Genomic DNA, 16,051 nt, shown 5'->3' on the forward strand with positions numbered 1-16,051 from the left:
GTGTCTCTGAAGGAGTATGAGTGCATGACACACATTGCTTTTGATCTGCTTTCCTTCAGGAGGGCCTGACGCTCCAGCAGCATTTACAAAACACATTATGTTAATAACTAAATCGCAAAATACATTATTGATATTAAATCAATCCGCACCTATACGTTTTTTGCAAAATCAAAAAATATAACGTCATCACCAATTTTTTTTCCATGTAAAAAAATTACACCTTTCAATAATTTCAGAAATAATTTATATTGTTGCGCTGTCCTGTTTCTGCAACAAAGCTGTATTACATCACGACGTCAAACAGCTGCTTCCCTCAAACTACATCCTACCTATAGCAAATCTCAAATTGCATAACATTTTAGCCTCGTGACAGCATTACTTAATTTAAAAAAAACTATCATACTACTCCACAAAAACGGAAAAATATCTCAGAGAAAGTAAACAACAACATCAACAACAATAATCGCTCGCGCGTCTGAACTTTTAAAGAAACAAAACACCTGTCTGCCTGCATGCTGGCGCAAGAGTTAGAAAAAAATTAGAGTTAGAAAAAAATATTGAAAACAGTACTCACCTCTCACGCAGAGGAGAGACATGGCAACCGAAGTTTTTTTTTCTCTTGGATAAATCCTGTCACTGTAGTAAGTTCTCAGCTGTCCGGCGACATTTCAAACGATGTCACAAGTTAGTTCCTCGTCATGAGCGCACTACTGAGAACAGATAATGCGCGGATGCTCGACGGAGTAACTCTGCGCTATCCGACAGGTGACGCGTTTTGACTTGGATGACAAAACGCCATGATCGAAATGGATGTGTAGAAACTCACGGAATAAAAGGCGGGGCTGGCAGGGATTGTAATGACGTCGGAATTGCCCCTGACCAAGAGGGCGGACTTTGCTGGACTGTTGACCAATGGGCGGGCTAGTGGGTGTGGCCAATGACTGGCGAAGGAACAGGTGCGAGGTTGGCCTGTTAACATGAGCGTTGAGAAAACTGAGAGTACAGTCAAATCTATTAGTTATATATTTCTAAAGGAAGTTATTGCCTCTAAGTCTAGCTCTGTCGCTTATAAAAAATTAGTTAATAATCTCAAATGTGAAAGTGCTTGGTTATTAGGCTACCTCACAGGTTTTTGTTACAAACAAGGTAAAATAAATCTATTTTAAAATAATAAATAAATTCACCCTGTTAATACTTTTGCATTAAGTTTAAGGATATTTATGTTAGCTGCTATTTTTGCTCTTAGCACCAAACAAGTCCTCCACATCTTCTGGCATTGCAGTTATGTGAAAAATGTATTTTGTTCATTTTAATTAGCGTTTTGAAAATGTTGATTTTGGATAAATATGATAAAGTAACAAAGCTTTTGTTATTAAAGTTACTCAAGTTTATTCACATTCATAAGTGTAAGTTTTCTAACAAAAAGCTCTTTAAAGAAATAAGGAATTCGAATTAGCCTATTTAAAGATAAATTCAAAAATATGTTTGTACTATTCAACATAGTACAAATAGAAAAGCAATTAAAACTTGAATTTTGATTATACCTTGCATTTTTTTCAACTTCTTCTTCTTAATTTTTCTTTCTCCTCTCCTGGCTTTATGGGGTTTGTTTTACTATTTTGTTTTTGCCATTTAAACCATAATAAAAGAAAGTAAACTTGGATAAATTTTTTTTTTATATATTTTATATGCTCTGGATAAAAAAAATATATGAAGATTTTAAAGGTCTGTGTGCTCTTTAATTAAATGTTGTTATTTTTTAAAAATTGATTATTGATCTAAAAATTATTGACCAGTTATTCTATTTTGTTTAATACCTGATTGAATCCTCTTTCTGACTTTACATTATTACGCTTAACACTTTTTTATTTATTTATTTATTTTGTAGTTATTTACCTTTTTGTTCTTTTTTTTTCAGTGTTATTTATTTAAACATAATTGTTAAAAAAATATTTATTTAATATCTCTTGTTCTGCAAATTAATTAATTATCTTTTTAATATAAGACTTTGATTCACATGTCAAATCAAATACATGCATTTTTGAACGAAGAGATCAGACTGAACAATTAATTGTATAGGCCTACTATTATTTTATTATATAGAATATTATTATGTTTAGTAATATATAAAAATATATATTTTTTTAATTGATTTAGATATTTAGATTTTATTTTCATTCAAATTATTTTATGCAAATTTGCACATTTTTTATAATTTTACATTTAGCTTTATTGAGTTATTGAGTTTTTTTTTTTTTTTTTTTAGCCTCACTTTTAGTTTTAGTGGTACTTCATTTGTAATTTTGTGTATACGTTTCGTCAAATCGTTTTATTTTAGCCTAATTTCAATTATGTAAACTAATAGTTTTATAATATTTATTATATTATATATATTACAGCACTAGACTTGAGCTGTCATTATGAGCTCACTTGAAATCAAACTGTCATTTCTACTGACCTATGCAAAGTTTTTTTATGCATTACTACAGAATTTATAAAAGTTTAGTACCTTATCATTTTTGTAACGGTTATCTTTTTACGGACGTTGGCACCGGAACCATATATTCAGCATTTGTTTCCCTCGCAGACTCGGATTCTTGTTACTGATACACGCCTCGTGATGTTGTAATGTGATTTCCGCAACTGCAAGGGGGTCACGTTTGTAGTGCAAACTCGAGAAGAATCCATTCATTTGTCGCAGTGATCTTTCAGCGTCTGTATTAATAAAGGCTGAACATGATCAGGACGGCGGTGTGTCGGGCAGGGAGTGGTCTTTTAAAGGTAACACACGTGCTTTGCTTCTCTTGACCCTTCAGTTGAATGCTGTCACATTAAAGTCATTAAAATTCATTTCGAAATCAAAGACATAGAAAGGATAGACGTCGAGAATTAATTTATAAATTAATTTAAATCACAATAATGTTATTTTTCGTTCAGTAAATGTCATGATTGTAACGTCAGCGATTTGTTTCATCATCAGGCTTCCATCCCAGAGTACTTTAACTTCAGCCTTTGTTAAAAGCCTTTTGTACATGAATGGTTACTGTTTGCACAAAAACAGTACGTCAAGTTGTACTAGTTTCTGGTATTCTGGCTGTTAATGTCAAGCCCTGTGTGTATTATATACATATTAGTGCTGTCAAAATGATTAATCGCATCCAAAATAAAAGCTTTTGTTCACATAATATATTGTGTATATTTATGTATATGTATATTTACATTTAGTTATTTAGCAGCACACATGCATGTATGCATTTCAGAAAATAATTTAATTTCTAAATAAATATATTTTATATATAATCAAGTATATAAATGAATATATTTTCAAAATATACTGTGTGCGTATTATATATATACACATATTATGACAACAAAACATTTATTTTGGATGTGGGATTAATTAATTGGCAGCACATATATTAAATTTGATTTAAATTCTATTTGTTGTATAATGTGGAATCTGTGTGTAGCCATGTAATTAGCTTCTTTTCTTGATTACATTGCATCCTGTCTCTTCTGTGTGCAGCATTCACGGCAAACCCTGCCTGCTTTATGGGGGACCCGTGCTCAACATCGATGGGCTTCCAGCCTCCCTTTGAACACCGTGGTTCTGTTCGTGCCCCAGCAGGAAGCTTGGGTGGTGGAAAGAATGGGCCGTTTCCACCGAATCCTGGAACCAGTGTGTTACCCTTAACAAAATCTTCAATGTGTTGAAATTATTTCCAGCCATTAAAGTGACATGTTTTTTTGGTTTCCCTTTAGGGTCTAAACTTCCTGATTCCCATCTTGGACCGAGTTAAATACGTTCAAAGCCTCAAAGAGATAGTGATCGATGTGCCCGAGCAGTCAGCCGTTTCCCTCGGTAAGTCACAGGCATTGTGATCTTTTCCACTCCTACCGTCACGGATCGTTTAGATGAAACGGATATTTAATTTGACTTTTCAGACAATGTGACGTTGCAGATAGATGGAGTTTTATATCTCAGGATACTCGACCCATTTAAGGTAAGCACTCTGCTTTCTGACAGAACTTCTTTAGGCTTTTCCTCCTCTCATATTGTGCTTCTGCTGTCCTCTGAAGGCCAGTTATGGAGTGGAGGACCCAGAATATGCTGTTACCCAGCTGGCACAGACCACCATGAGATCAGAGCTGGGAAAACTGACTCTGGACAAAGTGTTTAGGGTGGGAATGCTAGACAGTCTCTCAGTGACACAATATCGTATTCACCATTGATTTGTGCGCTCAAGGATCATTCTTGTCGTTTGACAGGAAAGAGAGTCCCTGAATTCCAATATCGTTCACTCTATAAACCAGGCATCAGATGAATGGGGGATTCGATGTCTTCGATACGAGATCAAAGACATTCACGTTCCTCCACGGGTAAAAGAGTCTATGCAAATGCAGGTATGATGATTGGGCCTTCGACTTCATCTTACAGATTACGGTGATCTCCTCAGTTGTGTTACTGATGTAACATAATTCACACTCAGGTGGAGGCCGAGCGGAAGAAGAGAGCCACTGTTCTGGAGTCAGAGGGGACGAGGGAGGCGGCCATCAATGTGGCTGAGGGTCGCAAACAGGCTCAGATTCTGGCGTCTGAGGGGCAGAAAGCCGAACAGATAAATAAAGCTGCTGGTGGGTTTTTTTTTTTACTTAACATCTGGGTTTTCGATTAACGTTTGTAGTAGACAAATATCTGTTGTTTGTTTTTTTTTATTTTAATTTATTTCTAAATCAATATCCTGACATAATTGTAAATTATTTAATAATGTCTCATTAACTTGAAATACAAAAACTATTTCATCGCTTATTTATCACAATTAATTTATCGTAAAAATGGAATAATTTACATTTAAAAATTATATATTTGGGGTAGTTGTCAAGGCATGGCTTCTTATTTTAAGTTGAGTTACTGAAGAGGCTAAACTTAAAAAGTATAAAAAACAAAATTATATTTCATAATAGTCCTTTTTATCATTTCTAAAAAAATGTATATAATAATGTTAATGATACTGACTAAATTAAATGAAATAACTGCTAATTTATGTTGTTTTGATTTAAAATATTTCATAATTATAAAAATAATTATGTAATATAGAATAAATTGTATAACGGTAATTGTCAAACGAATGATCGCGATTAATAACATCCGAAATAAAGGTTTTTGTTTACATAACGTAAGTGTGTATTTTGTATATTTCTGATAATTACGCGTGCATGTGTGTTTTAGAAAAAATAATTTTCTTATATATTCTAGTTTACAGTCTTTATAATGCACACACATTAACAGTAATGAATTATTAATGATATTGTTTTGCCCTGTACAGGTGAAGCGAATGCTGTTTTGGCTAAAGCTGAGGCAAAGGCCAAAGCTATCCAGCTGCTGTCCGAGGCGCTCACCGAGCAGGTAGATCTGATGAAGGGCTTTCATAAGAACCCACATCACACTTATGCAGAAAGAAGTCAATCATTTGTAAACCGATACAGAGATGAAGATGGAAGTGACCTTTTCTAACTGTGTCTGTACAGAATGGAAACGCTGCAGCATCTTTAACGGTAGCTGAACAATACGTCTCTGCTTTCTCCAACCTGGCCAAGGAATCTAACACCATCTTATTGCCTTCCAACACAGGAGACATCAGCAGCATGGTCTCTCAGGTATGGCTTCATCCATTGCAGATATTTCCTAATAGTAATATTTATATGTAAATGTCACTGTTCTCTCATCGTTTTCAGGCCATGGCAATATACGGGAGTTTATCAAAGACAAAGAGCGCAGCAGACAGTGGGACCGCTGAGACCAACGAGCCAGTTTGGAAAGAAGACGCTATGTCTGAAACAGAAACTGGACATAAATAATGGTTAAAGACGGAAAGCGTTGACACTGCAAAGATTCTGGTTGTAGAAGACTGATGCGAGAGAACCGAAATGATAAAATCGCAGAAGATTTTATTGCGTGTATGTTTTTGTTTATTATAATAAATATGGAATATTTAGTTTTTCCTGATAATCACTGTTCCAGTGCTTGCGTAAAAAGTTCATTCATCATTATTCATTATTAATCCAAATGAATTGGTGAACTGCAGGACATTAGTAAATGCTGTATGGCTGTAAAGAGGTTTTTCCCCCCCCAAAAAAATTATTTCGGTGGCATAAATATCAGTTAAAGTGGGGTCACATTACTGATATATGAAGTCACTTTAACAATCAAGTAGATTTAGTCGATTCTTGAATCCAGTGAAATTCCCAATGTCTCTAAATTCACAGAACACCGCTGACACATCTGTCCATAAAATAGAAGATTAGCTATGTTATAATGCAAGTGTAGTTATTTTCTATGTTTAGAAGTGCACTACAAAAAAAAAGTGTTTACAATTCAGGGGTATTCTTTTATGATTCAATTTAGAAAACAATTCCAAAACAATGGTGACTAGGATTATTTATGCTATGGACTTGACCTGAGTTTATCTTCTTGTAAACCCGAATGTTACTTTAATTTAATCTGAAATACAAAGTTGTGCGGTATATTAATAATTCGTCAAGCCGAGTAAAAACCTTCCTCGTAAGAATCATATAGACTCAGGCCGTAAAGTTTTAAGAGGGGTATGTGTAACAGAATTATGGGACCCTTCCATCTGAGTTTTTTTTTTTTTTTTCCATTTAGTGAGAATTGGCTGCACTCTGTATGAGCCCTTATAAAATCATAGAGACATTTCAGAAGTCGATACTGAAGCGCGAAACACTTGCTCACTCTGTGGTGAATAAGGAGTTTATGAATCACCGAACATTGAAGGCTGCCATTAACAAACTACTACTCAAAATCCTGAGTGCCCAGAGAGGTGCCTTAATTTAAAATACAAGGATCCCAAAGGTTTCTCAGGTTCCTGAACTGTGAACGCCAAACTAAAGATTGCAGATGTGCTGCTCCAAACCTGCTGAGGTCGGAGTAACAGACATCACATCATGGCAGTTCCTGTTTCAAAGCTTTCAAGAGGTTCCTCACGTGACCGACTGGGGTCACACAGATACTTATTCTCCCTGACAAGATGATGGTGCAAAGATTTATTCTAAAGAAGTTCCAGCCAAGTTTCCCCACAGCGTTTCCAGTAGTAGCTTCTGTTAGTGTCTAAGCCGCTCTAGTCCAAGAGTGGCCCTTTATTGACTATATGAAGCCTACAGGGGTCACATGAGTAAATGGGTATGCAAGATTTATACACAAAGACATTTAATCACATATTAAAATACATTAACTTTTATTGCAATCGTAAACAGGTTGTGATTTTCAACAAAATCAGTATCAATACTGTGTTTGACAAATTATTAAACGGCATCCATTTGTTCTTATAAAAGCACTCCTAATTTATTTCATATATATAACACCATTCCTTCTCATTAAAAAAAATAAACAAAAATATGAAACTGAATGGAAACGTCTGCTTTCTAAAGACAAGCCAACCATTAATCAGAAAGGAATGAGTCAGAAACGCATATAAAGCTGGGGCCCATGTGTCACTAGTATTAATATTTATAGCTTGCCAGGACTGTGATTGTCTGTGCAACTGGGAGATATTTATCATCGATTTTTTTACATTTAAGAATTTAGGTGGAGAATGTGTCATCAAAATATAGGTAACACATCAACTGACGTCATGTCCCAAATACTTTCTTTTACATTTTCAACTGTCATTTAAGCTTTCTTTTGTCAGACACTTTAAGGCACCAAGAATAATTAGCATTATACTAAATGCACATTTTCAGGAAGAATACAATTATAAGAGTTCATATTAAAGTTATAGGTCACTAAGGCTGTATTCAAGTTAGAAAACATGGCAGTGACCAACACACACACACACACACACACACACACACACACACACACACAAGTAGCAGTAGTAATTATAGCACAGAAATTCAGATAAACATACTTAATTGTGATTTTACAGCACACATTCTTGACAGGTTTCAAGAGATTCGCCACTTAAAAATGAATAGAGACAGACTGTGCACAAAAATAGTAAAATAATTGTTTTCTCTATGGCTTGTTAGTTTGTAAAACTTGCTGTTTTACCCGGTATGAAATGAACATTTAAAAATGTAGCTTTTAGCAATTCAAAACACAAAATCACATTTATTAAATATGGTTTATCTGATATAATATATAATAATTAGCTGAAGCATTATCTATTATAGGATTGATTCATTTAGCTTTTTAGATTTATATTTATTTTAATGTGTAATTCGTGTGTTGTTCGTATGTATTAGTGAAATGGCGTATAATAGTATGCGTGACGTAAAATTATCATTGGAGGATGTGCTCAAAGGTGTACCGTAGGTCTACAGTCCGTTGATTAAACAACAGAAAGACAGGCCTGAAGTGTACATTTATATTCAGAAAGGCATGGAAAACAAATAACGGTCTCTAACAGTTGCCTGTTACATTAAAGTACAATTTCACTCACCACATAAACACAGTGAAGTAGGAGAGATGACTAAGGCTGAATGATTTGCAAATAATCTTGTAAAATGTGTGATTGGTTTGCTTTGCGCTATAAACAGAGTAGGCTACCTAAACTAAGCGACTGTGCGTTCAGCAGTTTCAATGGCAGGCATGATAGCAGCTCCCTGATGCCCCGAATTTTAGGTAGGCTATGGTATAATTACCACAATTATATGAATTATTTTATGATAATTCTGCGAAAGAAAGTATTGACATATATATTTTCCACCCATTTCATATTTATTCTCTTTAAGGAGTTCTGTAGTGCACAGTATTTTCTTTCCATATAACCAGAGCCATGAGAAACATTAGATGTTGAAGCTCAACATTGTGATATCATCGTTCATTTTTTTGGCCCAACCTTAATTAATTAATATATATATATATATATATATATATATATATATATATATATATATATATATATTAATATATATATATTTATTAATTAATAATAATATATATATATATATATATATATATATATATATATATATATATATATATATATATATATATATATATATATAATAATATTATTGAGTCGAGTTTCCTAAGGAAATATTTTGTAGATAATTTGTAATAAAAATGATTCTACTTTAAATACCAGGCCACGTTTTGTATGGGACAAAGTAATAGAATTAGTAAACTTTTAAGTCATTGATTATTTCAAAGACAAATCCCACTAGTGAATCCCATTTCTTATTTCAGTAATGATAATCGTGGGTATGCTTATTTGTAATAACCTACCTGTGTAATAACCTAAAAAAAATAATTTTACAGTACAGGTCTTCCTTTTCACAATCCAATCTCTCATCTCTGTCAAAGTTCACCTTTGAGTCTGGTGTGAAGGTCCTCTTGATCGATTCTGGCCGTCTGCTCATACCAGCGATGGTGGGCGAGCAGAGCCAGATTACGGGCGGAAATGGCACTCATCTCCATGGCACTGGCTGCCCATTCCACAGCGTTGAGGTAGTAGAGGCGATCATGGAGGATAAAGGGAGGCGTCCTGCGGTGCGGCGGGCTGTAGGAAGGGTATGCCAGCCAGCGTTTCTCTGACACAGAATCCCAGGAAAGGAAGATTTGCTGCAGATTCTTCTCGGAAAGTGACTGGGAGGAGAAGATCTTCCATACTTTGCGTTGGCTGGCAGGGCTCCGTGAGTAACCTCTGGGAATCTTCACTGGGTCCAGAGAGCTCAGGCTGTGGATCTCAGATTCTTTGTTGTCCAATGTGAGCACGTCAGAAACAAAGAACTTGTCTGGCTTCTCTGTGGTCCCCAGATAGGACACATTAAGCAGACCGTGGACCAGTGTGGCCACCGTTTGGTGGTAGCGGCCAGGGAAGTGGGTTGGAATGGGTGGAGAAAAGCCTGAGAAGTTGATGTCAGACATGCCCTGGTGGAGAGGTGTGGCAACTACAACTATGTCGTACATGGAATGGGCGGCACCAGACTCACCAACGTAGTTCACTTCATAGAAATTTGCAGCGATGCCTGAAAGGGCGAACAGAAAACATTTCTAAATATAACTTTTGTTTGCAGTGCGCATATTAATATATAAAAAACATTCTCTATCTCATATAACATCTCTATATGTTAAAAGTGAACAGTACCAGTTTTGGATGGTCTCATCTTCATGGAGATGGCTGTAACACGAGCTGGAACAAGTTCAGCTTTGCTGTGGTACAGAAGCCCAGAACAGACCATCTTATTCCCTCCATCCACTGCCCACAATCCTGAGTCAGCTCCTGCTAGTGCAACAGCCCCTACAAATACGATATGCCGTATTCACACACTTCTTTATATAATAAATCAGTTCTCCCCAACGGATTTTGTGGGAGGGCCACTGGTAGTGATGCAAAACATATTGGCAACGCATCAAGTTGTTGAAACAAAACTGCAAAAATGCCTGATAAATTATTGCAGCGAATGTTTTCTATGATGCAATGGCAAATACGTGTACACAACTGAGAACAGGGCTTTGAACTAGTTTAAAACAAATACTCTGAAGTGCATGAAGTGCGTCATTAATGCTAGTTTAATTTAAAAAAAAAAACCTGATGTAGAATAAAAATGTCAAGGTCGTGACTCTAAAATGCAATTGTTGCAAGTAAAGTGTACATATCTTGATCATTATTTAGGTAAACATACCAAAAAAAATCATAAATTTATAAATATGACATTGTCCAGGGTTCGCACCATATGACATCTTACAACCTAAACCTAACTCGCCTATTTTAAGACACTAACTGAAATTAACAAACAGTCATAAGATAATTGCCCATTAGCTGCACCAAATGATTTTATTTTGGCACACACGTAAAACAATTTATGAAAAATACTTTAATACTAGTTTCATCGCTTATTAGCCCCTGAGAAATATTAAAAATTACACTGACAAACAGTGATAAAATAATCATGCATTAGCACAGTAGATGTCACCAATGGTCATTACATCTAATATAGACATACCCACAAATCCATTGATTCGGACACTTTGGCCGTAGTTGACTCTTGTGACGGGCGTTACAATGTCATTGAGAAAAATCTGAGAGAAGCCCTCAGCCAGCATGGCCTCCTCCAGCGTCTGATTGACCAGTGTAAGGAAACCATCTCCACCCATAGCATGAAGCAACTTTTCCACGCTGGAGAATGAGTACCCAAACTGCTGGTACTGATATATCCTACAGAGAGGACAGAAATGGGAATTTAGTAACAATTGATTATATTCATTGTATTCCTCGCTAGAAGAAATAAAAACACAAAGAGACAAACCTCATAAACTTGTCCAGTATGCCCTCGACCCACATATGCATTCGAATAAAGTTGAATCCATATCTCCACAGCATGCGTACGAAGTTCACTACGAACCAGTCGCTCTCTTCAAAGGTCAGCTCCTTCCCATCAAATATTGCCAGTTTAGAAGATACATCCCCACGTTGAGACAGACCTAATCAAAGAGTATGGCATATGCAAAGTTGAACTGAAAGAATCCAGGTCTGCATTTCGGAGAAGAACGTCATAAGAAAAGCTTTAGAGGGATGTACTGACCGAGTCTGTCCAGAAAGTACTTCATGTGCAAGTTGAGGGGGTGAATAATGGATCCCCCTGTCTCATATTCATATCCTCCAATGTTTTCAGTGGCCAGACGCCCTCCGACTGTCCCAGCCTCGAACACTTCAATCTTCACTGCCGGTCCAAACTCTTGTCTCAAGAAAAATGCTGCTGCTGTGCCTCCAATACCACCGCCAATTATTGCTGAAAAAGAAATGCATTTAGCCAATCAGATACCACCAAACACAACCCTATAATACTTGACTTTTGCACACAAACCACTGCATTGATTCTGTAATCGAAAAACTAGGGTTTTTTTTTAACCATGTATTACTGTCTTTGGAAGGCTTTTGCCTTTCAATCTCATTTAAATGGATTTACGTTTTTATTTTATTTTTTACATTTAACCCTTGTGTGGTCTCGTGTCTTTTTGACTCACACTGTCAAATTTTTTTTTCTCTTTCTAAAAATGGCATGAGACCGTACGATGTACGATGGTCAACACTTTGTAGATCTACAAATAAAAAGATCTTTGAGGCAACAAAATGTACTTTTGTAACACAATAATTGAGTATAATAATTATATAATATAATAATTTTTACTTTTATTGATATAAACAAATAATTGTATTTTATCTGACATGGTTTAGTGTAAGACTTTCCCATCCATTGGAAAATACAGTTTTAAAATGAAAAAAAAATAAAATCTCACTTTTGCCAGTAGATGGCTGCAGAGCTCCACTATTTTTTATATTTGACTACCTGAAAGATGTTTTCACAAGTTTTTTGTTGTTGGATTCATATCTGCATATTATAAAAATTAAACACAGTTATAACCATAAAATTACTTAAATTTTGTACTAAAAAGTGCTAAACTTTGACAAAGTAAATGAATGATCAAAGGGCATGCAGGTAAGTAAACATATTTTAACATATCAAAAGTTAAAGTAATTTGATCACATTACATAAAAAATGTAATCTAACGGATAATATTATGGACTACAAATTTTGTCATTTTTGTAAGTAATCTACCCAGCTCTGATTATCTCTCAATAATTATCGCATTGCTTTATATGTTTCACCCACAAAATAAAGCATTACAGAGCTTCTCCCTCCCGTATGAGCTCTATATTTTTACTATATCATACTATACGAGTCTGATAAAGCCTGAAATAACAAATACAATACCACAAAACCAACCATGTTTTATTTTATATTTTATTTAGAAACATTTTTTAAATCCTATTTTCTTATTATCTTATATTATTTCCTATGCCAGTACAAAGAATCATGTTAAGTTTACCATACCAATTTTCTTTGGTGCCTCTCTCACTTCAGGTGCAGAGGCAAAACCCCTGCGTCCAACTTGACAAAGACCAAAGAAGAGAAGCGCCTTCACCGACAAGCGTCTCAGAAGCATTTTATGGATTCAGTGTTTTTTTATAATATCAACATCTGAAAAAAAAAACAGGTAAATGATGCATTTACATGAGATCAGAAATGCACTTTAGAAAAGGGTCAGTGTTAAAAGAGAGTTCAGTTTTCTTGATTTAAAAGACAAATTATGCTGCTTGCTAACAGACTCAAATTATTATTTGGTCTATAACACGAGCGGAGAAAACCATAAAAATGTCTTGCATGGGTGTGAAATACGACTCATTACTGCATAATATATTTCCCTAAAAACAGGTTTTAAAAATGATTCTTTTACCTTTTCTGTGACTTATTTTTTTTCTCTCTCGCTGGTCTTGTTGTTATTTATATGCCACTGTACGTATTTGTTTGAGTATAATTCTAAAAAAAAATAAATAAATAAACTTTTTGATTCGAAAGTCACTTTTCCAACACAAACCCCAACGCCTGATACGAACAGCAATTTTCCTGTTATTTCTGTTGCATAAGTTATTCATCTGCCGTAGATAACATAAAGGTACTATTTTTTTTACTACGGTTATTAGCAGAAATTTAGAGTATTTACACACAAATAAACCACAAATCATTTTATTTCCTTAAATAAAAATCTATATACATCAGAGTACGGTTATTTCTTTTAGTATATTAACAATAACTAATTTTAATACTTAAGTCATCCAGCAAGCCTATGGGGAGTTTACGGAGGCCACCTGGTTGAGAACATCTGATTTAAAAACATTAAAATATATTGCAGCTTTTCGACTGTTGCATAATTTAGCTCATAAACGCAATGCCGTTTAGAATTGTACGTTTCCGTTTACATAAAACAACAAATTAATTGCATATTTCAACAGTTTCAACTTTGAAAGCGCGTCGCCTTGGGCTCCGTCTGTTTTTAAACGCAAGCATTAAGAGAAAACCAACTGACAATTTTGACATTCTGATAAAAAAATATAATAATAATAATAATAATAATGCATTATTATTAATGGCATTAACAACTATGTAGCTACAGAGGGCGAAGTCTCATCGAAGCAGAACAATAAGTTGAGAAGTTTTAACTATTTAATCAGACTCGCGTACAAAGATATTCATGCATGTCACGTTCCAGTTTGCGCAGCTGTAAAAACGACGTATCTCACCTGTTTACATATCAGGGTGAAAAGTTTAAATAAAGTGTGAGGAAACAAACTGCATAAAACAGGTGAAAACGTGAAATCCAGCAGTAGCAGAGTACGGAAGTACGGAAACGGAAATAGTACTCGTTACGCGGCGGAAGTGGCGTAATTACCGGTAGCATGCTTTTTAGGTGTAGTAGGAGGTGACCTTACTGAAGAATTATTGAATTTCAGGATACTTCAGGTTGATACATTTGAACGTTTCAGTAATTATTTGCAGGTTTTGTTAGTCAAATCTGTTGGGTTTGAGTCGTGGCTTTATAGAGTCCGCTGGTTGAAGCAGTAACTAGTTATCTTTATTACTAACGTTTACTGGAAATAAAAGCAGTTGATGTGAGATCAGGAATGGCAGAAGGACAGCAGGCTCGCGTGCAGAAGGCAGTGGAGGATATGGTTCAGAGTCTGGAGAAAGATCACATCCGTAAGATGCAGGTACTGTATATACCTAGTACTGAATACTTTTGTTTTTAATGAATTTTAATTTAGCTGGGATGTACTAAATGTGTCAAAAGTACATTTTTGAATAAATGTTGTTTTGAGGTTTCTGATCATCAAAGAATACTGAAATAAATTTAACAGTGCTTCTACACACACACACATACATACAATACAGCATAATAATAATAATAATAATAATAATAATGCTTCTTGAGCAGCAAATGAGCGTATTAGAATGATTTCAGAAAGATCATGTGACCCTTAAGACTGGAGTAAAGATGCTGAAAATTCAGCTTTGCATCAACAGGACTTAATTTTAGTGTAAAATGAATTTTAAATTGAAAAATAGAAATTTTTAAATAGAAAAAAATTATTTTAAATTGTAATAGTAGTTCACAGTAGTATTGTATAGTAAAATCTTACAGACCCTAAACTATAACAGAAGTCCATAATTGTTTTAATTACTAATCCTATAATAATACATCATTTATGTAGTTAATTTATACTAAGTCATTCCAAACCTTTATGAATTTTTTTTTGTTCTGAAAAACGTTTGTAACCAGGCTATTTTAGGTCACCATTGACCGTTGTAGTATTTTCAACGGTGACCCATAACAGCCTGGTTATAAACATTTTTTCTAAATATCATCCTTTGTGTTCGGCAGAATCCAAAAAAAATTCATACAGGTTTGGAACTGCTTGAGGGTGAGCACGTGATGACAGAATTTCCATTTTTGGGTGAACCGTTCCTTTAGCTCATCTGTATAGTTTTTGATCGCTTCTTAGTGAAAGGTTGATTTAAGAAATGGTTTATGATGCACTTTCAAACTTCAGGGGCGTATGTTCCGCTGCAGTGCAGAGTGTTGTGAGAATCCTGGCCACTCCATGAACCAGGTGCACCAGTGTATAGATCGCTGCCACGCACCGCTGGCTAAAGCTCAAGGACTGGTCACCAGTGAACTCGAGCAGTTTCAGGTCAGTGGACTTATACCATCCATCCCACTTTTAGTCTTACAGCTGTAATAATGTCATATAGACTAACCGATTTCTTTATCTACAGGATCGTCTCTCGAGGTGTACAATGCACTGTAATGACAAAGCCAAAGATCTGTTTGACTCCGGGGGGAAGGAGGTAGCCGTGCGGGCGCTGATGGACAGCTGTGTAAGCAGCTGTGTGGATGAGCACCTGAACCTGCTGCCCAGCATGACTCGCAGACTGAAGGACAGCCTGAACTCAATACCTCAGTGAAGCCTGTAGGCTGTATGAAATAATTCTTGTGGACTCATAAGTTTACTGGATAGAAGAATGTGGTCTTTGCTATCGCCTAACTGTGACTTGGTGAATGGTTTGTGCTGATTTCTGTGTCCATATTGTTTGTTTTTTGTACAGACAATAAATAATGTGATCAAACCAGCTTGCTGGCTGTTAAATGATAAAGGGATTTCATAATATATTTTATAATAATAACACA

General features: G+C 35.2%; 5 protein-coding genes across 9 annotated transcripts in view; 2 read left to right on the top strand and 3 right to left on the bottom strand.

The window, feature by feature from the left end:
• unc13bb (unc-13 homolog Bb (C. elegans)) overlaps window positions 1-813 on the bottom strand; it is a 77,511-nt gene extending 76,698 nt beyond the window's left edge. The window contains exon 1 of the mRNA XM_043250618.1: window positions 575-813. Coding sequence (XP_043106553.1) covers window positions 575-596 — 22 coding nt within the window. The 5' untranslated portion in view covers window positions 597-813. The remainder of the gene's footprint in view (window positions 1-574) is intronic.
• Window positions 1-16,051, bottom strand: part of cadm2a (cell adhesion molecule 2a) — a 1,030,129-nt gene that overhangs the window by 393,226 nt on the left and 620,852 nt on the right. The gene's annotated exons all lie outside the window — the stretch shown is intronic.
• On the top strand, window positions 2,600-6,010 carry stoml2 (stomatin (EPB72)-like 2). The gene is made up of 10 exons (XM_043250650.1): window positions 2,600-2,781; window positions 3,527-3,679; window positions 3,763-3,862; window positions 3,946-4,004; window positions 4,081-4,182; window positions 4,270-4,404; window positions 4,491-4,635; window positions 5,328-5,407; window positions 5,530-5,658; window positions 5,737-6,010. The coding sequence occupies exons 1-10, from the start codon at window positions 2,737-2,739 to the stop codon at window positions 5,857-5,859; spliced, it is 1,071 nt and encodes a 356-aa protein (XP_043106585.1). The 5' UTR covers window positions 2,600-2,736; the 3' UTR covers window positions 5,860-6,010.
• On the bottom strand, window positions 9,046-14,239 carry pcyox1 (prenylcysteine oxidase 1). Of its 3 annotated transcripts, XM_043250634.1 has the most exons (7): window positions 14,106-14,239; window positions 12,859-13,005; window positions 11,548-11,754; window positions 11,272-11,446; window positions 10,969-11,180; window positions 10,110-10,262; window positions 9,048-9,990 (listed from the first exon to the last, which is right to left on the bottom strand). In XM_043250634.1, exons 2-7 carry the CDS (start codon window positions 12,968-12,970, stop codon window positions 9,320-9,322), a joined length of 1,530 nt encoding a protein of 509 aa, XP_043106569.1. In that variant the 5' UTR covers window positions 12,971-13,005; window positions 14,106-14,239; the 3' UTR covers window positions 9,048-9,319. The 3 variants fall into 3 exon arrangements, with proteins under 3 accessions (XP_043106571.1, XP_043106570.1, XP_043106569.1); XM_043250636.1 differs by lacking the exons at window positions 12,859-13,005; window positions 14,106-14,239 and adding an exon at window positions 12,263-12,518 and having other exon boundaries at window positions 9,046-9,990; XM_043250635.1 differs by lacking the exon at window positions 14,106-14,239 and having other exon boundaries at window positions 9,047-9,990.
• On the top strand, window positions 14,281-16,017 carry fam136a (family with sequence similarity 136 member A). The gene is made up of 3 exons (XM_043250659.1): window positions 14,281-14,573; window positions 15,414-15,554; window positions 15,640-16,017. The coding sequence occupies exons 1-3, from the start codon at window positions 14,487-14,489 to the stop codon at window positions 15,826-15,828; spliced, it is 417 nt and encodes a 138-aa protein (XP_043106594.1). The 5' UTR covers window positions 14,281-14,486; the 3' UTR covers window positions 15,829-16,017.

The sequence above is a fragment of the Puntigrus tetrazona genome, chromosome 10 (assembly GCF_018831695.1).
Source record: "Puntigrus tetrazona isolate hp1 chromosome 10, ASM1883169v1, whole genome shotgun sequence".
In the NCBI taxonomy this organism is placed as follows: Eukaryota; Metazoa; Chordata; class Actinopteri; order Cypriniformes; family Cyprinidae; genus Puntigrus; species Puntigrus tetrazona.